General features: G+C 37.7%; 1 protein-coding gene across 7 annotated transcripts in view; it reads right to left on the bottom strand.

The window, feature by feature from the left end:
* The window catches only part of CCDC88C (coiled-coil domain containing 88C), a 234,001-nt gene that overhangs the window by 34,682 nt on the left and 176,754 nt on the right, over positions 1-22,565 (bottom strand). For all 7 annotated transcript variants that reach the window (XR_012478165.1, XR_012478166.1, XM_074235494.1 and 4 more), the window contains 7 exons: positions 22,168-22,309; positions 21,085-21,273; positions 20,400-20,561; positions 17,159-17,436; positions 5,535-5,678; positions 2,827-3,013; positions 1,638-1,783 (listed from right to left, as the gene is read on the bottom strand). Coding sequence is in view for 5 of the 7 variants with exons in the window: in XM_074235494.1 (XP_074091595.1) it covers positions 1,638-1,783; positions 2,827-3,013; positions 5,535-5,678; positions 17,159-17,436; positions 20,400-20,561; positions 21,085-21,273; positions 22,168-22,309 (1,248 nt within the window). In the remaining 2 variants the exon portion in view is untranslated. The remainder of the gene's footprint in view (positions 1-1,637; positions 1,784-2,826; positions 3,014-5,534; positions 5,679-17,158; positions 17,437-20,399; positions 20,562-21,084; positions 21,274-22,167; positions 22,310-22,565) is intronic.

The raw sequence follows: 22,565 nt of genomic DNA, 5'->3' as shown, positions 1-22,565 counted from the left end.
TTTCAGCTGTTTGCCAGATTTCTTTTAGCTCTATGACAATGCTTTTTAGCACTAAGCACAAATCAACGTGTATTTTTTTGAGCCCAATTAGTGTTTTGGCTTAAAATGAAAAAAATAAAAAAATTTACCAGCTTCAGAAATGGCACTGAGTCTTTAGGATCTAAGATATAGTTTTTGTAGATCAAAGATTAAAAAAAACACCAATGGTGAATGGCAAAGTCATGCTGAGGGAGAGAGGGATCTCTGTAGGGCACTTTTGGTTTCTGCCAGGCCCCTGGAGAAGTTTGCTGTCATAAAGCTAATGGTGTGTTAATAAGATGGGAGTCCTGACCATATGACAAAGACACCTGCCAAATAACAACTCTGTAATATATCTTGGTTTCTTAAAAAGGGAGGGGAGAAGAATTGCATAAATTGCCAGAATTTTCCAGAAACAGAGGATTCATCCCCAAATGCAAAGTCAAATTCACCAGAGGCAGGGTCAGTGAGAGGAGTAATATGAAGATATTGGAAGACTGGGCAAATAAAATCCTCCACTACAAAAGAAAGATGGTGCAACAAAAATGAATGTTGGCCTTGATGTCAACAGAATTAGCACTGTCACCTATTATTAACCCTGTAACTTCAGGAAGTCATTGAACTTCCCTGAATTTTGATTCCCTTATCTATCATTGAGGATGATATTTACAATTTAGTAATTCCTTCAGTTGGGTCTAGGTCCTCATGACCCCATTTGGGGTTTTCTTGGCAAAGATCCTGGAGTAGTTTGCCATTTCCCTCTTGAGTTCTTTTTTACAGATTAAGAAATTGAGGCAAATAGGGTTAAATGACTTGCCCAGGGTCACACAGCTAATAAGTATCTGAGGCCAAACTTGAACTTCCTGACCAGTCTGGCATTATATCCTCCTTGCTTTTCAATAGTATTTAAACCATCTATTTTATAGGGATGCTATCACAATCAAATGAGGTAAATCACATAAATTGTTTTCTAACTTTCTACACTATACGAGCTATTATAAAAAGGCAGAATGGTATTGTAAAAAAGGAATGGGTCTTGAAGCTGGGGAGACCTGGGCTCAAGTCTCACCTGTGACACATATCTGACTGTGTGACCCTGGCCAAATCACCCTTTGTGCTCTTTGTGCTCTATTCAACTCTTTAAGACTTATAAGGGAAACATGGCAAATATGGAAATATGTGTTTATGTGTAGGTATAGCTGACCTCATATTGCTTGCCTTCTCAAGAGGAGAAGAAGAGAGAATGGAACTCAAACTTTTTTAAATAGTCAAAAAATGCTTAAATGTAAGTGGAAAATACTTAATATAAACACTTTCTCTTCATATGATTAATTATATACACACAGACACACATACATGAAGACATATAGACTATGAATTACAGAAAAGGACTTAACCAGCATTAGTAGAGGGAGACTGCTCACTTGGGAATTCCCTACCCCCCACCTTGCCCCCATTATTATTAAACCACAGTCTCATGTAAACATGAATTATCATGACTTCCTTTTCTGCCTATTAGACACATTAGTAGCCTTAAGCATCCAGCATAACAGAACCAAAATTCCTTTATAATATACTTGGGGTCTTCCAAACCCTGGTCACCCCAGCCTTGGTCATACATGTATTGTTTCTGCTCCTCATGGAATTGCTCCTTGTTCTCCATATTCTGTTCCAGAAGCATTTGGTTTTGCTGACTCAGAATCTGGATCTGGTTCAGGAGATGATGGTTCTCTTCTTCCAAGTTCCTCTTGAGACGGGAAAGCAGCTGAAACACAGAACAAATGATGGCTCATAAACACCTGTCCTGGCCTAGTCAGTCCTACAAGGCTGGAACAGACTGAATAGTTAATGTTTGCTCTGAGCCCAGTTGGGAGAGATAAATTTCCAAGTCTAAGGATGAAATAGTGAAGATTTCGATACTGTTACAGAGGTCATAGAGACAAACGTCATCTCTCCCTTCCTGTGGTGGTGGAGACTACAATTAAACTATATATTATAGTCAATATATTACACTATAACAATTATGATCATAACACCAGATGGTATTTTACCTCATTAGACACTGGCAGCTCAGGAAAAAAATCCATAAACATAATTAACAACAAATGGACATTCTAGAGAGATGAAAGCTTAGGGGTTAAAAATGGAATGGAGGAGGGGCAGCTAAGTGGCACAGTGGATAGAGCACCGGCCCTGGAGTCAGTAGTACCTGAATTCAAATATGACCTCAGACACTTAATACTAACTTAGCTGTGTGGCCTTGGGCAAGTCACTTAACCCCATTGCCTTGCAAAAACTAAAAAAAAAATGGAATGGGGGGGGAGAGACATAAGCATTTATAATTTATTAAGCACCTACTATTACAAAGGAGCAACTCCATGGCATAATGATTAGAGCCTTTAGTCAGGAAGACCTGGGTTTAAATCCTGCTTCAGACACCTCTTTGATAGTGTGTGTGACATTGGGTACACTATTTAACCTTGTTCAGAATCAGTTTCCTCATCTGAAAAATGAAGGACTCAGGTCCTTTTCAGCTTTTAAGCTGTATTCCAATAAACATTTTTATAAAGGGTGGGGGATGGCAGTTAGGTGGCACAGTGGATGAAGCACCAGTCCTAGAATCAGGAGGATGCAAGTTCAAATTTGACCTCAGACACTTGCCATTTACTAACCAACTCCACTGCCTCGACAAAATAAATAAATGAATAAATAAATAAATAAAATAAGAATGAAAAAAAAAAGATAAAAACTCTCAAAGGTTAGCTTGAGCAGGGATAATAGCCAGAATGAAAAGAGAGAAGAACTCACTTCACAGTGGTTATCCAATTTGGTCATGGAGATGTCCATGCTTTGATGCTGTTCTTTTAATTCATCAAATCGGGCTTGCCAGCGGTTCAATTCTAGCTGGGAGTTGTTGAGGGAGGTCTTCAATTCCTTTGTGTGGGAGTGAAGTTCTTCATATTCGCCCTTCAGCTGACCATGCAGGAAATTCACTCTGTAAATGGGCAAGCCACAAAGCAAATGAAATGAGGACAGCCAAGTGATAAGAGTTCTGAACTTAAATTTAAGAAGACTCAAGTTCAAATCTTGATTCACTCTTATTAGCTATGTGACCCTGAATAAGTCCTTTTGAACCTCTGAGCCTCAGTTTCCTCATCTGTAAAATGAAGAGGTTAGACTCAAATGGCCTCGAAAATCCTTCCCAGATGGCTAAATAAATGATTCTTTGATCTATATATGATCCAGGAAGTTCTGGGTTCTATTCCTGGCTTTATCAACAGTTATCTATGTGAACGTCATCAAGGTGCATAGCCTCATTGGGCCTCCATTTCCTCAGATGTAGAATAATAGGGCTGGCTGGACCAGAGACTCTCTAAAGCCCAATTAAGCTGTAATGCATCAATGTCTAACTCTCTCTCCGCAGTCCTGAGTCATGCCAAATTGCTCCTAGCTTTCTAACTCAGAGACTAAACTAAAGTGACTATAAAGGAAGGTGTGCTATATCTGAAAAGTGATAATATGAATCCAAGTCAACAAACAAGGCCCTGGATGCAAAAAACAAAAATCAAACTAGTATGTAATGACCATTACTGCTAATGCTATTTATCTAATTGGACTCATCAAAACAGGTTTTGCCTTTTTTTTTAAATGTATAAGATTTAGTATAGAACACATCAATATAAACAGTTCTCCAGGGACTGTTGCTAAACAAAACAAACCCCAAAACTCCTATGTTGTGCATGATGGAGAAGCTTCTGAATTTCTTAAGATCAAGACAATGAAATGAGTATTGTTCAAGAGTTAAAATTATATTGAGAATTTGGATATGAAACATTGCTCTCTCTTTTTCTCTCTGCCACCATCTGCTGACAAAAAGAGAGAAATGGTATTCAGAAGCCTCCATGAGGCTATGAGCTTCATGAGGGAACTGGCTTTTGCCTCTTTTTATATCTCTGGATCTTAGGCACAGACCTAGCTCTTGTAGGTGATTAATAAATATTTACTGATTGAGAATTGACAGATATAAATATACTATTAAAGTAAAGTGAGTTCTTGTCCCTTTCCATGGGATACTCACTTCAGCCAAAGTCCTAACACAAAGTCAAGTCTGTATCTCTGGGGTTACTGGATCTAAAAATTGGTTATTTCAACACTAAGTCAACATAACCTTAATCCTACAGACATTCTTCCCACTATTTTCCTAGACCTATCTTAGCTAAACAAAACTATGACAGGACAAGATGGAACTGAAAAAAATCCTAATTGATTTTTACATTCATTTGAGAATTTAAACATTTTGTGAAAAAGGAAAGGCGAGAATAATCAAGACTCCCTTGGTCAGTCCATTCCTTCTTTCCCAGGCAATGACCAAGAAAGTGAATAGACTTCAAATATTAAGTTTTCTGGGGGCATCTCTGATCTTACTCATGTCCTTCTTCTGGTTCCAGCTTTTACTTCCCCCCCCCCTCTAAATTAGAGGTCCTTAACTTGAAAGACTGAATTTACTTTTTAAAAATTCTGATAATGGTATTTCAATATAATTAGTTTCCTTTTTAAATCTACATATTTTAAATTGTGAATTTAGAACTAATATTCTGAGGAGTACATAGATTTCTCCAGACTGCCAAAGGATTCCACAATACTGAAAAAGTTAAGAATCTCTGCCTTAAAGGATAGAGAGCCCAGGCCCAAGAACCTTCTTTGAGGACAGCCTCATGAAATGGTACTTATTCTCTCCTACTCTCATTATCCTCTCAAAATGATATACAACTCAATTTTAGATTTTTTTTCCTGGGCTTCTGAGGAGTAGATAAAAAAGGGGAAGAGGGGTGGCTAGGTGGCATAGTGGATAAAGCACCGGCCTTGGAGTAAGGAGTACCTGGGTTCAAATCCGGTCTCAGACACTCAATAATAATTACCTAGCTGTGTGGCCTTGGGCAAGCCACTTAACCCCATTTGCCTTGCAAAAAAAAAAGGGGGGGAGAACTTTAAGGTGATATTGAGTTGGGTAGAGGGGGTTGGTGGTCATCAGGAGTCAGATTAAGATCTGATTATTAAATTTTCAGTATGAACTGAAATGCCTCAAAATTGATAAATGTTACAAATCAGGAACTGATTTATTGTTTAGATTTAATCAAATGATGGAGAAAATATTCAAATTATAGGCAAAACTTAAAAAAGTGTGTCTTGAATTTTCAGAAATCTGGTTGTTAAACATTTACTAGCATACCTCTGGCTGTCATCACTAGGTGAAAAGACAAGAGGACCATAGGGAAGCATGGCCACTAAGCAAATTCTTACACCCAAGTCTGGTACTATATTCTACAAAAACAGATTACCAGTCAATAACTGTTAGGTTACTATGTTCCAAGATAAAGAAAAAATAAGTTATCAAGTGAGGATTCTTAGGACATTGTTTAAACTATTCCAAATAAAACTCATTATTACTTTCATGATTAGAAACCAGAAGGAAGATTCCCTGGCTGGCTTCTCCCACTATCCAACCTGAGTCTCACCTGTCTAGTTCTTCTCTTAGCCTCTGGTTTTCTCCAGTAGCGATTACATTTGTTCTCTTTTCCTGCTGCAAAGCTTCTCTCTCTGCCTTTAAAACGTTCTCCAGCTCTTCTAATTCTGATTTCTGTTTCATCAAACCATTGTACCTGTTGGAAATAAATTGGACTCTGTGAAAAGGGGGGGAGAGTTAACAGGGGTCCCTTGATCTAGCCACAATTCCTTCTTTCCCCAGGTGGTGACCATCCTTCAAATTTTAACTTCCAGAAGCACCTCAGATCTTACTGACTTCCTCTTCCTTCTGGTTCCAACTCATTTTTTTTCTCTCTCTAAATTAGAGGTTCTTAACGTAGAGGACCATGAATTCACTTTTCTTTGTGTGTGTGTGTGTGTGTGGGGGATTTTGCTAGGCAATGAAGTTAAATGATTTGCCCAAGGTAACTATTAAGTATCTGAGGTTGCATTTGAATTCAGGTCCTCCTGACTCCAAGGCTACGCTACACTACTGAGCTGCCCCCACCAGGAATCTGCTTTTTAAAGATATTCTGTCAACTGTACCTCACCGGGCTGTTGTAAGGATTAAATTATATATGTATTTTTGAATAATATATTTTATATCATACATTAATATGTTAAACTATATATATATTAAAATACTATATAAATATTAGCCAGTCATAGCAGTAGTAGTAGTAGTAAGCATTTACTGAGCTCCTACTATGTTCCAGAAGGTACTGGAGTCAAAAAGACTTGGGTTCAAGTCCTAACTCTGACATACACGAATTCTACAACCATGGACTTAAGTATCAGGGACCTAGGAAACTCTCTAAGGCTGGAGGTTACAGCTCTAATTAAATACTGATGAAATCACAAAAGTGGAAGGCACTGGTAATACAAAGACAAAAATAAAGTCATCCAAGCCCTCAAAACAACTTGTATTTCCCAGAGGTGGTAGTGAGAACAACATGAACCAAATGTAAAATATATAATGTAATTAAAAATCACAGGTTGAGGGGTTGGGGGGTGAGAAACAAAGAACATCAACTGGGGAAATCAGGAAAATTACATACAGCTTGAGCTGTTCTCAAGTGTGGTAGTAATTATTTTTACTACAGGAAACAAGGATGGGTATAGGTCATCTATTTTAGCAAACATTTACTGACTTCCAAATGTTTGAAGAGTACTGTGCTAAAACTCGGAGATAAAAGTTTTAGATAAGATATGATCTTGGTCTTCATGGAATTTCTAGTCTAGTAAGGGGATGCCACATACACAAATAACTTTGTTTAAAAATTACTGAGACCTGTGGTTTCAACAATATTGGGCACTTTATTAAAAGTTTTTTTGCAAGGCAAATGGGGTTAAGTTAGTGGCTTGCCCAAGGCCACACAGCTAGGTAATTATTAAATGTCTGAGGCCGGATTTGAACTCAGGTACTCCTGACTCCAGGGCCGGTGCTCTATCCACTGTGCCACCTAGCCGCCCCAATATTAGGCATTTTCAATAAAGAATTTTCCTCTAGAAATACAACCTATAGTCAGAGATTTGCATAGAACATTGAGAGGAACTTAAATGATTGGTTTAGGGTCTTTGTTCTTGAATCTGAGTAGCTCTCTTTTTTCTACACACCATGCTATCCCTCAGTACAGAGAACCAGAGTGCATATTTAAATACACATCTCTGCAATAGAGAAAAACAAAGTGTTATGTGAAGTTTCAGAAGGTAGGTTATTCTTGTAAGCTTTGGATAGAATTTGATGTTCATCTTATGTTTTCAAAGACAATCAATGACATCACAGGATGAAATGTGAATTGTATTTAAGGGAGACAAAGCTGCACAAAGTCATCAGCCTCGCTCTCTTTTCCATGGTCATTGAAGTCCAGTGGCAAGACAAAAGTAAAGACAACTGGCCCAGGATTCAGTGATGACCTTGGCATCTTTGATGATTCAGATGTCTTCCATGACCAGTGGAACAAATTGTTTTCATCTGCACATTTCAAGGGATAAGTCTTCACATGCTTTTAGTAGACATCCCCCTGACTCACTGAAAGGTGTGAAACTCCTCAAGAAAGACACCAAATGTGAACAAGCAGTCCTGAAAAGGTCTCAGCAAGGCCTCATAGTAGAGGTGTTAGTTCTTTTTCGATACCTCAAATCCCCAAGGTAGAAATTAAAAAAGAAAAGAAGACCTGGATTAAGGGTAGTGGGGAGATCTCAGGATCTGTAAACAGAATTGAGTAAGAAAATTTAGGATATTTTGGTGAAAAGGTTATAGTTAATTTTTTTAGAATATAAAATACATAAGAAATAATATGAAAAAAGACTAAAAAGATTAGAGTGACGTCAAACTGAATTCCAGACAAAGGAGTTGGAAGTTTACTCAGTCATCAAGAGGGAAACACCAAAGATTTCTGAGCAGATGAGTGATATGGTCAGTTTTGTGAAAAATAAGATTAATCTGGCAGTGATATTGGGAAAGAATAGAGAGAGAGGGAGGGCAGAAACATGGATATGAGAAAGCCTTTTTAAGAGGTTAGTTCAGTAATTCAGGGTAGTAATAACCAGGGTCTATATGAATATTGTGGTGGTGAGGAGATTTGTGTGGAAGTGAAAATGATTATTGTGAGAACTTGGTAAATAAAAAGATACGAGATAAGAGGAAGGTGATTTATTAATCACTCCCTATGTTCCTGCACTAAGAACTTTATAAATATGAACCTCTTGCTTCTCACAAGAACCTTGGGAATTGAGTGCAACTGATATCTTCATTTTAAGTTGAAGAAAATAAGGCTGTGATGTGTCCTGGATAATGCAATTATTGATGTTATTGAGAGAAACATTCAAATCAGAAGGTGTAACCAGTAAAAAAGATATCAAGAAATACATATACCCAAGTCCATAAGACAAGTATAAGTCTCACTTTAAAGATAGCAGTTATAGATTTCCCTTAGTTTACATAACTTAGTCCAAATCCCTAGAGCAGGGGTTTTAAACCTGAGGTTCATGAATTATTTTTTAGTTTTTTTGAAAAATAATTAAGCTTTACTAATGTGTTTTGTGTTTACATTACAATATTTATAAATTAGTCCCACTTTGTAAGTGGTCTCTTTTAATGAAGGAAAACAATTAAAATTGCAATAGTTAGCATTCTAGTACTGTGATCTTCATCTGAAAATATATGGAACATTTCATATTGGGAGCATTCCTTTCTCTTTAAAAAAATTAAGAGCAATTTTATTTTTTCTCCCTAGTGTTATCCATTCCACTGGGGAGGGAAAATTCTTTTAAATATGTATATTCAAGCAAAGCAAATTCCTTCAATGCCTGTGAATGCATACATATGCATTCACATGTATGCATGTAGATAAACATATATACATATGTTTATGTACAAATGTATTCTGTAAATATGTTTGTGTGTCTCAATCTACTCCCTAAATTTCAGTAATTTCCCTAGTTTCCCCTGTAATCTTATCTATTTCATGTTAGTTACATAAAATCATCCTGAGAAGGGGTCTATAGTCTTCACCAGATTGCCAAAGGGGTTTGTGAAGCCCCAAAAAAGCCAGGAACCCCCGTTCCCAAACCAGTCTATTCTTAATTAAGAATCCCACCAATATTCTGGTCCCTATTAGGATGGAAAGTACTTTGAGTAGGGAATATTTTTGTCTGGCACTTTTTTGACTGATTGGTCAGAGTTGAACTTTCTTCTTCAGGAAAGATATCATCCAACTCTTCACTATCTCTCACTCCCCAAATCCAATCTGTGGTCAAGCTGTAATGATTTTGCCTTTGCTCTGTCTCTGAAAACACCCCCTTCTCTAGTGCAGACCCTCAACACCTCACTTTGGACTTATTGCAATAGCCTGCTGGTGGGCCTGCTTGCCTCAAGTCTTTTCACACTCCCAAAAGTACAATCTGACCATATTATCCCCTACTTAATAAACACAAATGATTCTCTATCACCTCCTGGATCAAATACAAAATTGCCTGCTTGGCCTTCAAAATCCATCCCTCACCTTTCCAGGCTTCTTACACCTTACACTGATCCCAGGTTCTCTGATCCAGTGACAACAGTCTCCTTGCCTTTTCTCCATCTCCTGACAGAGTTAAAAGTTTTGTCCAAGGACAAACAAATAATCTGAGATAAGACTCACCTTCCTCATATCCACCCCTGGCTTCCTTAAAGTCTCCACTAAAATCCTAACCTACAACAAGTCTTTCTGAATTCTCTTTCTTCTAGTGCCTAATTTCTATCAATTATTTCTGGTTTATCCTGTATACAGCTTGTCTTCTATCCTGTCTTCTCCTTTGGGATATAATGTATCTTTAGTGTTTAGACCAAATGTTCACTAAAGCATAAACTTTAGATTCTCCTTTGAATTAAATTCTCTTAAAGGAAAATTGTCTTCACTTTGAATGCTTGACTATTCTATACTCGTCTTTTTCTCCAAATCAAGTCTCCAGGGGGCGACTGGGACTTCTCAGTTATTTGTAAGTCATTTACATGAAGGAAGAAGCATTGATCAAGTGCTTTCTATGGACCAAGTCCTGTGCTAAGCAATGGGATCTAAAGAGAAGAGGAAGACCTCAAACATAAGAATCTCAGATTCAAATATTATTTTGACACAGTAAAAAGCAATGACGAATTCAGAATCAGGAGCCTTGGATTGAATTCAAAATTCTAAAACAAGACCTAGAACTGTGGCTAGGATTCTAAGACGAAAAGTGGGTCTAAAAGAGTCTTATAAAACTTAAAAACTCTCACAAAAGGATGAATGCTGAAAATTATCTTTGCATGTAATTGGAAATAATAAAAGAAAAGAAAAAGAAAGTAATTTAATCCAAACACCTCATTTTATAGATGAAGTAACTGATGGCTAAAAAAAAAAAGTTAAAAGCTTTGTCCAAGGACAAATAATCTGATATAAGGCTCAAATTCAAGTAACCTTGATCCAAATTCAGTGTTCTTTCAATTAGTTCCCCTGAGTTTTACTTTCCTCATCTATAAAATGGAGAATAAAAACTGACATTATTTAATCTCCCAGTTTTTCTTTTTTACAAAAAGATAGTTTACAACTTTCATTTTTTGAAAGACTTTGAGTTTCAAATTTTTCTCCTTCATTCCCCTACTGATATAGGATATACATGTGTAATCACGTTAAATATATTTTCACAATAGTCATGTTGCGAAAGAAGAAACAGAACAAAAGGGGGAAAAAACACGGGGGGGAAAAAAGTGAAAGCACTATGCTTTGATCTGCCTTCAGATCCCATAGTTCTTTTTTTTTTTTGGATATGGATAGTAAGGAAAGTACTTTTCATTATACTAAAGCAATATGTAAAAATCATACACAGAGAAGGACAATTTGCACTCTGGGTAAGGAAAAGTATTTTAAATTCACAAATATTAATAGAGTTCCTTGACTTTTCTTTCTTGGCTCTTACTGGTCCTTTGACTAAATTATCACTGAAAAAGAGTGACAAATAGAACAGACTCAAAGAAATATCTGAGTTTGACAGAGGCACTTAAACCACCTCACATCAAGGTTTATTTCTTTCTTTCCTTCCTTATCTCCTCTAAGAACTTGTAAGAGTTTAAGTGGCTTCCTGAAATCTCCCCTACATCCCTCCCTCCCTGAACCAAGAAAGTGTTACAGCCAGAATGAATACAAGAAATGACACAGAAAGCTCAGTTCACACATGGAGCACATTGCACCTCTCCTCCTGTCTCATGGTTTTGCAGGGACATGTGTCCTCAGTCCAAAGACTGGACCCATAAGTGATCAGGAAGCCAATTCCCCAACAAAGACCACCCAGGGTGTTGCTATGGTGACTCAGTCTGTGGTCCTCCCATTTAACCATCATTCCAGTTGTCACTGACACCAATTCCTTCCTTAGGACTTTGGTTAAAGATTTTTTTTTTTTTACAGGGGGCATCAATTTATCACAAATGGTTTAGACACAGATGCTCTTGGGAGCCCTTTGTAACCCTGTAGACAGTAGCCTCAGGATAAGAAAACCTTCCCAAGTCCAAATAATTAATCAGTCAACAAGCACTGATGAAGTGCCTACCATGTGACAGGTCCTATGATAATAAGTACTGAAGATAGAAGGAGAGGAAAAAGAGTCTCTGATCTCAAGGTGCTTGCATTTTAATGGAGACATGAAAACAACTTTGCACAAACAAGATATAATCCAGAGAGGGAAGGAAGGCACTGGTATTAAGTGGGGGATGGAAAATGCTTTTATAATCCAAAAAATTAAAAGTAAATTAGGCATCTAGGTGGCACAGTGAATAGAGTACCAGCCTTGGAGTCAAGAAAACTCCTCTTCATGAAATCAAATGCAGCCTCAGACAGTTACTAGCTGTGTGTCCCTGGGCAAGTTACATTAACCTGTTTGCCTCGGTTTGCTCATTTGTAAAGTAAGCTGAAGAAGAAAGGGGCAAAGCACTCTAGTATCTTTGTCAAGAAAACTCCTAATGAGATCCCAAAGAGTCAAACACAACTCAACTGACTGAACAACAACAAAATGAACTGAATAAAGATTAATAAGATGTCCCCAACCTAATCCTTTGTGGAGATGGGAGACCCACAGTATTACATATTCAAAAACTGTTTGGATTCTTTCCAATGTATCACAATAGTTGAGCTTTTCTAAAAAATAACAAAGAAGAAAAGAAGAAGGAAATGATGAATGGGAGATTTTAGAGAAACCCAGGAAGAGTTGTATGAACTTATGCAGCATGAAGTAAATAGAAAGAGAATAAATATCTCTTCCTCCTTCAGCTGATCCTCACAATGTATGGATTTTCTAAGTCCCACATCAAACTGATGTCCCAACTTTGTATGCACCCAATCTATTAATGTTCTTCCTACAATGTGGTACCCAGAAATGAATACTTTAGTTGCCAAAATTGTCACAGAAGACTTGACAGGAGTATGAGTTCAACAGGGGCTTGAAGATGCAAGAACACTGAGACCCAGAAAATTTAGTCACAACTCTAATCTTTATCAGAAATGTCATTTAAGGGTTAGATAATTTATTTCTGTGGGACTCAGCTTTCTTCATCTATAAAATGGGGATAACAATAGCTACCACTTAGTATCTCAAAGGATTTAGATAAATAGAGAAAAGAAGGAGGAGGGTCTTTAACTTGAGTTATCAAACAACTTCATGAGAAGAGGGAATATAAAAAAATGTCTGTGATAAATAAAAGAAATAATTAAAAATTGTAGCCTCTAACCATAGTTACAATCTAATTCCTATAATTATACCTTGTGCAAGGCAGCTACATAGTGACTATTTTCTGAAGAAGAATACTCTAATGTCCTGACTTCACCATTTGCCTTGGGCAAATTACTTTTGAAATCTCAATCTTCTCATCCATATTATTATTATTATTATTATTATTATTATTATTATTGTTGTTGTTGTTGTTATTGTTATTATTATTATTATTATTAATCCATTTCATTGTATTGTAAAGAAAATCACCAATACATCTTAAAGTACTATATACATTTAGTGAGCTTTTTAGTAAATTCCATATTTAGGCATTTGGAGGAAAGAGAGAAGAAAAGAAATAAGCATTTATTAAGTCCCTAATATGGGGCTAAAACATTTTACAAAATATCATCTCATTAGATTCTCACAACAAACCAGGAAGACAGGTGCTAATATGGTCCACATCTTATATTTGAGGATACTCCAGCAAACAAGGTTAAATGGATTGCCCAGTGTTTTAGGTTAGCTTTGAATTCAGGTCTTCTTGCCTCCAGGTCCAATTGCATCACCAGGCTGCCTCAAGAAAGGTGATACTCTTCCCATTTTATTAAAGCAAAATGAGAGGCAAGAAGTTGGTGCGCACATCTCAGGGGGCCATCTAGTCTAACCCATAAAGCAAAACAATTACCACATAGAACACACTTAACAAGTGGTCATCTAGTTTCTGCTTGAAGACCTCCTATCTAAGGAAACTTGTTCTAATTTGGGATATCTCAAATTGTTAGGACTCCCTTATCAGAAGGGAGGAGTTCCATTTGGGAAGCCTGGGCGATGGAAAGACAGTCAAGCTGAGGTGGGACATATACGATTAGATGGTTACAGGATGATGAAGTTCTAACCACACCAACTCATGAAGGCTACTTACTTGGCCAGTTGGGGAGAGATGATGACCTACACTAGCAGATTGGAAACCAACACAAAATCATGAATCCACTGGAAAAAATAAAGCATTGTACTGAGCACTGTAAAATACGTTCCTTTATCTAAGTATCTTACGTGTTAATTGAAGAAGAGTAGAAAAAGGTATACAAGTAACCATGATAACTATGTTAAAACACTTGCTTTTTCAATGAAGAGGGTGGGTAGGAGGAAGGGAGAGAATTTGGAATTCAAAGTTTTAAAAACAAATATTAAGGGGCAGCTAGGTGGTGCAGTGGATAGAGCACCAGCCCTGGAGTCAGGAGGACCTGAGTTCAAATCTGGCATCAGACACTTAATAATTACCTAGTTGTGTGACCTTGGGCAAGTCACTTAACCCCATTGCCTTGCAAAAAACAAACAAAAAATTCATAAAAACAAATGTTAAAAATTTTCTTTATATGTAACCAGGGGGAAAAAACTAAATAAATAAATTTAAAACTGTTTAGTTCCTCTATTTATTTTGTTTAAAATAAATAACTATGATACAAGATATAAGCATAATGGGGATGTCCAAGCAAAGTATAATTAGAAATTTGGGGAGAGAAGGTTCACTTCAAACTTAGGGGTCAGGGAAGGTGACACTGGAGTCTGGCTAGAAGGAAGAGACATTTCAATGAGAAAAAATGGTGGGAGTCCATTCAAGGGATGGAGGGAGGGGGAGGAGAAGAGAGAAGGAAGCTGATAAAAAATGAGACTGTGTGATACATGGAAATGAGAAGAATAGGGAATAGAGTATGGTCCAGTTAGATAAGAACACAGTTATAAGATACTGTCATGAGAAGGCTGGTGATGGGCATTAAGGAATGGAACATCTTGACTGCCAGGGTTATTCTATAGACAATGAAGAGTTGATGATTCTTTAAAGCAAAAAAAAAAAGAAGAGAGAGAGAGAGAGAGAGACACACACACACACACACACACACACACACACACACACACACACACACAATCAGAATTGTACCTGGGGAGGATTTCTCAGGCTAGAGTGTAGGAAAATGGAGGGAAAACAGAACTGGAGGCAGTTAGGTAAAGTGTGTGTTGGATCTGCGGTCTAGATAACCTGATCTACTGTCACTCATCCTCCTCAGTTACCTCATCTGCAAAATGGGGTTAATAACAATAGGGCCTACTCCATTTGGAGTTGACACAAACCAAGATATCAAATGTAATGTGCTTTTGGAAACTTTAAAGTGCTCTTTGAATACTAATTAACATATCTGTTATTATTTTATTTACCTGAGGTGGCAAAGAATAGCTGGGTAATAAAGAACATGAGAAAACTAAGAAGAGAAAGGTCCTATTAAAGGTGAATTATCCAAACTTGTGTCCTATTGCCTATATCTCAGAAACAGTAAGGGTTTTACTTACTGCTCCCTGGTAAAGTTCAGGGAACCCAAGAAAATAGGAAATATAGTGGAGAGGGAGAGATAAAAGGAAGGAGGTGAAGGGACAGTGTGTGAAAGCAAGTAAGGACAATTCATTGTCCAATGAGAAAGTTAGTCAAGGCAAATTATTATTTTCAAAGCTTGTAGAGTGACTAAAGGTTTAAAACAGTGTTGTTGGTAATGTGATTATTACTATTCCAGAGGAAACTGAGTACTGGAAATGAAGTGACTTAAAGGATCAGTATGCAGGACAAGATGGTCAAGGAAGCAGGTATTGGAATCAGGAAGATCCCAGTTCAAATCGTGATTTAGACATATATTAAAGTAAGTGACTTAATCTTTGCTTCAGTTTCCTTATCTATAAAATGGGAATAATAATGACATTTACCTTGACAGGGTTATTGAGAGGACCAAATGAGAAATTGCCCATAAAACAATTTGTAGACTTTTCTTTTTTCTTTATTTCAGGCAACGGGTTAAGTGACTTGCCCAATGTAACACAGCTAGTCAATTATTAAGTGTCTGAGGCCTGATTTGAATTCAGGTCCTCCTGACTTCAGGACTGGTGCTCTATTCACTGCACCATCTAGCTTCCCCTAAACTTTTCATGTATTATGAATTTTAGCTACAATAATTTTTTAAAGACTCACTCAAAGTCACATAAGTGGAACAGTTGAGATTTGAATTCAGATCTTTAGGCTCTAATTTTTTGGGGGGTGGGGGGAAAGGTGGTAGCTCAATGCTATCTACAAACTTTTCTTCCCTGTGGCAGAGGGAGGAGAAGAAATATGAGGCAAGAAAATAATGACTAATAAGGCAGGGGTGAAAGGGTGATGTAAATGGGGTTCAGTTTCCTGTGGGCTAGCCACTGAGTTGTGATTGATTAGAAGAACATATGCCAATTATTAACTTTTCTGAATCTTGGAGGCTCTTCTGGCATGGTAGAAATAACTGGCCTGAGAGTCAAAGAAAAAAAAAACCAGTCAGTGGTCTATCTCTGGGACATATTCTAGGGGCTATCAATTCCTCTCATAGAGTAAGAGAGAAAAAAAGTTTTTAATTCTCACCTACTAGGGACTGATTTTATTTTTGGCTGGTCTAGGAAGATCAACAGTGTTGCAAATGGTTTAAAATATAGAGGTATTCAGCAAACACTAATCAGGCAAGAACTAGGTGTAAGGCTCTATATACTATGAAGGATGCAAAGATATCATGTTCCTATTGTCAAGGAGTTTATAATTACCTTTAAAAGAACAAATGAGATTACATTTATAGAACTTTGTAAACCTTAAAGCACTATATAACTACTGGTTATATGAAAAGGGTATGATATCCAACATTTGTATAGCACCTGAGAGCCTTTGCTGTTGTTTACTTCTTTCAGTCCTTAGCTGACTCTTCAAGATCTCATATGGAGTTTTATTGGCAAAGATACTGGAATGATTCATCATTTCCTTCTTCACCTCATTTTACAGATGAGGAAACTGAGGCAAACAGAGTTAAGTAACTTGGATCACACAGTTTAATAGCTGTGACTGAGGCTGGATTTGAATTCAGATCTCCCCGACTCTAGGTCTAGTGCTCTTCTATCCATTGGACCTCTTAACTCCCCTTTTTTTAAGGGTCCACAAAGTGCATTGCACATATTATCTCTTTTGATTTGAGACTGCAAAGGCCAAACAAGTGAGTGAGAGATGGGCATTCAGGGGGAAAGAAGGGTGACTTCAGAGAATCATTGAGTTAATCATTCATTTCTTTTAATAATGAGATAATTGTATGGGAATAATTCATTTCACTTAAGATAACAAGAGTAATAATTCACCTCACTTAATAACTGAAAGAATACTGTTGACACCTCTACCTTACAGGAATGTTTTTAGGGACTGAGACAGGTATGTAAAAGACTTTGTAAACCATATCATAATAGAATGAGCTTTTGTAATTATCACAGATGAAGCTGCAAACCTCTCCAAATAAAGTCCATCTACCCTCAGTGCTCTCTTGGGGTCTGAGCTTTATCAGCAGATCCTTACCTGTCCCCCAGTTCCTTGTGTTCTGCTTCCAAATTCTTATGTAGGGTCTTCAGGCAGCCGTGCTGATGTATGAACATTTCATACTCCGTGGACTGTCGCTCATGTAGGGAGCTCAGGTGTTCATGGTCCTGAAGCAGAGACTCATAGGCTGTCATTATCTGCTCCTTTTGCTTCAGCAGGTTCTCGTTCTCATTCTCCTTCATCACCTGCTGGTTTTGGAGCAAAGTGTACTGGGCCGTGAGAGAAGAATTCTGAGAGCTCAGGGTCGAGTTCTCCACCTTCAGAGAAAAAAATTGGTGCCTGGCTCTTAGAAGGACTAAGACATTGGATGGCATCAATTCACACACATTGAGATGGACTTAGATACAACCATCAGACTCCCTGATTCCTTCAGGTAGGAGAGAAAGGTATTAAATCCTGGTCTTCGATATGCTATTTCTCAGGAAATCTTAGTAGGTAATAGCTACTCCACACCTCCTTATAAGCTGGACTGAAGAGTTGAATTCACTTTTCTCGCCACAGTGGCACAATTCTCGTTATTATGGAGTCTTTTCTTACACTGAATCTATACCTGACTTTCTGCAACTCCTAGTAATAACTGTTCCTAGTTCTATTCTAGAGAAGGACCAATCAGAAAAATCTAATCAATGTTCTGCAGTCTTTTAGATATATAAACATAACTTCTAGGGTCTCCTCGCTCCCAACTAATATGGCATCTTTTCTAAGTTAAAAATCCTCAGTTCCTATCATGTGGATTTGAAGTTCCTCATTATCCTCTTTCTTCTTCCTTATCAAATGTCTTCTTAAATTTGCAGCCCAAAATACAAAATCCTAAACATGTTTTGATCAGGACAGATTACACCAAGATTTATTAACCCAGCATGGTGGGAAGGATATTGCCATTGGAAAAAGATGTGGGTTCAATCTCCCCACCCCCTCCTGGACAAAGCCTGTGTGACCCCAGACAAGTAACTTAATCTCTCTAGACCTCAGTTTCCTCATCTGTAAAATGAGAGAGTTGGACTGGATGGTCAGCTCTTCTACCCCTAGATCTGTGAACTTACTGCAATCTAAGAGTATTTTCTTTTTTTGACTCCCTCACCCTAAAAACTGCTATAAATTTGTAGTCAGAATTTCCAGTTTTTTTCCTATATCTCTAGTCAACACTTCTCATCATCTGTCTGTCAAGGTGGCTCTTTGAACCCAATTGTAAGACTTCATATTCATCCTTCTTATATTTAATCTTACTGGATTTAGCTCCTTTAGTTCCAGGCTGTTAACATTTTTTTGTTTCCTCACTCTGACACCTAATATTTTATATATTCTTCTTAATGTCTGTGTTATCTGAAAATCTGAAAGGCATGGCACCTATGCCTTTATAAGAGACACGGATAAAACATTCAACAGCAGGTCCAAAGGTAGATTGGTAGGGTGAGGGGGGAACTCCACTGCAGAATTCCTTCCCAGTTGATATTGCTCTATTAATAAATAACTTTTCTTTTATTATGGCCATTCTCCTAGTTCCAGAAGTGGAAGGCATTTGGAAGATCACAAGATTTATTGGAAAGAGAAAGGACCCAGGAATCATCTAATTCATTGAGAACCCATTCAAAGTTCTCAGTAAGATCAAAACCATTTTCATAATATTACTAAATGTTTTCATTTCTAATATGGTAAATATCAATAGCAGCAGCTAGGTGGCACAGTGGATAGGGTGCTAGGTCTGGAGTCAGGAAGACTCATTTACCTGAGTTCAAATATGACCTCAGATACTTACTACCTGTGTGACTATAGGCAAGTCATTTAATCTTGTTTGCCTCAGTTTCCTCATCTATAAAATAATCTGAAGAAGGAAATGGCAACCCACTCCAGTATCTTTACCAAGAAAACCCTAAATAGGGTCACAAAGAATCTGAATATGACTGAAAAATGATTGAACAACACCACCAAATAGTAATAGATATAACCTATATAGATAAAAGTATTTGGAGGGAAGAGAGTTTCAATAAATTCTGAGAGTGAAAGGAGGATCATGAGACCAAAAATGTGTGAAATCAATGGTGACACTGGCCACCGAGATACTACCATGGAAAGTGAAAATCAATGATAGTCCATCCTCTTTATTTTGGAGTTGAGGTCCAAATGAACACCAGAGAGATTAAAGGGCTTGATTCAAAGAGTCACAGGTGGGACAACAGGGACTAGAATTTGGAGCTCTTGATTCCGAGTCTGAGAGATTCCACCTTCCTATGCTACCTCAGTTAAAAATGATGATCATCCGCTATGATGGATGCAGCTTCTCTCAACAGTTCAGAGAGCTAGGACAACCCTGGGAGACCTATACAATGTCATTCACTTTAAAAGCAACAGCAACAACAACAAAAAAACCCCCCAAAAACCAACCAACAAAAAAAAACAACCAAAAACCCCACAGAATCTGAATGAACACTATGTCCACTATTTTAAAATTTCTCTTTAGATTTTTCCTTCCTATTATTATCTTTTACCTTAGTCCTGATTACTGATACACAAAGTGACTATTATATAAACACATTAAACACAAATGAACAATGTACACTAGACTATTTGCCACTGGTGGGGAAGGGAGGGTGGAAGAAAACTGTGAAACTTATAAATATGCAAATGGATGAATGTTAGAAAACTTATATAAAATGTAACTGAAAAATAAAAATCAATTAAAAAAAAAAGGTTGATCATAAGAGTTAATATTTAAAGTGCCTGCTATGGGGGTGGCTAGGTGGTGCAGTGGATAGAGCACCAGCCCTGGAGTCAGGAGTCCCTGAGTTCAAATGTGGCCTCAGACACTTAGTAATTACCTAGCTGTGTGGCCTTGGGCAAGCCACTTAACCCCATTTGCCTTGCAAAAATTTAAAAAAATAAAAAAATAAAGTGCCTATTATAGCCAGATATTGCTAATTGCTTTACAAGTATTATCTATTTTATTTCTTATAACAACTGTGGGAAGGGTTATATCATTATTGTTGCAGATCAGGAAAGTGAGGAAGAGAGAAGTTAAGTGACTTGTCCAGGATCACAAAGATCTGAGAGGGTATCCGAGGCCAAATTTAAGTTCAAAACTTCCTGACTCCATGTCCAGTCCACTATCCATGGTGCCACACTCTAGGCTGGCTAAGTTTCCTGCAATCTGGCGTGGACCATAACTGGTCTTCTGACTTTGGAGTGGATAACCTCTGCTCCAGCCAAGCTCTGGTTCACTGACCTGTAGCTGAGCTGTCTGGGTCTGTAGGACTGTGTTGTGCTCCTGGAGGAAGGCACTTTGCTTCTGAAGCGTCAAGACCTGGTTACTGAAGGATACGTTCTGTGTTTCCAAATGCTTGAGCTGTTCCTTAAGCAGTTGCTTCTCTGCATGAAGAGCAGCATTCTAGAGAGGAGGGACAAATCCCACATGAGTCAATAATTAATGGGATTAGGAGGCAACAGGCAAAAATAAAACCCCATGGGAAAAATGCTAACTGGTAGTGAATGCTGAGGGAAAGACACCTTTAGGTCCTAGGGCAGTCAAAGAGGTGGCGTCACAAGGCATCTGAAGATTTTCTTTGGAACACTTGAAACTCTTCTAATAGCAAGAGCAGAAATAATAAGAAAGGGGAGGAGAAAAAAAAGCAGAGGTGGGAAAGGAAGGAGGGAAGAAGAAGAAGAAAAGAAGGAGAAATTAGCATTAAAATAACTTCCAGAAGGGAAAACCAGGTCAGAAATATTAGTTGTGTACTTTTGACAAGCAATACTGAAATCTGCCATACAACTAGGTTGACTGTCCACAATGAAAGACTGATGAGGGACTAGAATATCTGTCAAGAGAATGAAGAAAGGAAATCATATCTAGGGATGGCAGCAGAGTAGAACTGGGGAAAAAAAACCTGGGGTTTAAGTCCAGAAAGACTTACATTCCTTTCCAATTCTATGGCTCTGTCTTTGACTTTTAACAGCTCCATGGTAGTATCTCGGTGGCCAGTGTCCCAGTTCTCTTTGACTTGGTGGTTGAGGGCTACTTTTCCCACTGGATGTTTACAAGAGTTCTGCAACTGTTTCCCTTCTTCCTGGCTCTGCTTGAGTACTTCATATTCTTTCTTCATCTGGACGGTTCATTAAGCAAAAAGGAACTTTAGAAAGAACTGTGCAAGAAAATGTTTTTCATGACTGACCTTTATTGAAGTAATTGCTCTTTTTTTGTTTCTGTTTTTTTGTTTTTGCAAGACAACAGGGTCAAGCAACTTGCCCGAATTCACAAAGCTAAATATCAAGAATCTGATGCTGGATTTGAATTCAAGTCCTCCTGACTCCAAGACCAGAGCTCTAGCCACTGTGTCACCTGGCTGTCCCTTTGCTTGCTCATTCAATGAGATGGGAGGGGAAGAAGGTTGGGAAAGAATATGGAATTCAAAATTCTAAAAAAAAAAATAAGTTTAAAAATTGTTTCACAATGTAATTAAAAATATATATTATAAATTTTTTAAAAAAGAAGGAAGTATGACAGAATCTAAGCAAAGTGTAGGGTTTGGGAATAATCATCCTACCTAGCATGGACTTCTAAGGCCCAGTTGAATAACAGAGTTATTCAGTATTCATCCCCTTGGGAAAAATGTGAGAACTCTTGATGATCAAGTGCCTCAAACTATATCATGGTAATTTCATTTTAATTTCCTCCCTTCAATCAAAGTATACAACATAGATCAGATATGGAGATCAGGACTGAGAGTTGATGGGTATGCACTCTGAGGGGCATAAGATGGCATAACAGATAGAACATCAGGTCTGGAGTCAGGAAGACTTAATAGTTATATATAACTCTGTGCAAGTCACTAAACCCTGCTTGCCTCAGTTTCCTCATTTGTAAAATGAGTTAGAAAAGTAAATGATAAACCACTCTAGTATCTTTGTCAAGAAAACCCAATAATGGGTTACAAAGAGTGAGAAATGACTGAATAACAACAAATACTTCCGTTCTACGTTTAGATCATGGACCTCACCATTTTGAGTTCATTTTGTAGCTGATGATTCAAATTAACTGTCCCCTCCATCTGGGCCTGTAAGAATACAATCTTATCTTCTTTCATGGCTAGTGTTGTTCGGAGGGCTGATTCATTTTTGTTCTCCAACAGCTTGTATTTTCTGAAATCAGAGGACACAATAGCATTACATCCTGCCTTACTTTAATTTATAAAATGAGCTCAATGGGAAAAATTCTCTCTTGGTTCTTCCTCCCCCACCCCTATTCCTCTCTCTTGTCATCATAGACTCCAATCTCACAATCACCTACATTTCCTTCCTCCCATTGGCCAGGCTTCCTTGCCTGCAATTCGACTTGGTCCATGTGAAATAAAGGAAAAGCTAAAACTCATATTGCAGAACCCCCTACCTAAATTGA

Source organism: Macrotis lagotis, chromosome 4 (genome assembly GCF_037893015.1).
Source record: "Macrotis lagotis isolate mMagLag1 chromosome 4, bilby.v1.9.chrom.fasta, whole genome shotgun sequence".
In the NCBI taxonomy this organism is placed as follows: domain Eukaryota; kingdom Metazoa; phylum Chordata; class Mammalia; order Peramelemorphia; family Peramelidae; genus Macrotis; species Macrotis lagotis.
The sequence above is the reverse complement of the archived record's forward strand: the minus strand, read 5'-3'. Positions and strand labels throughout refer to the sequence as shown.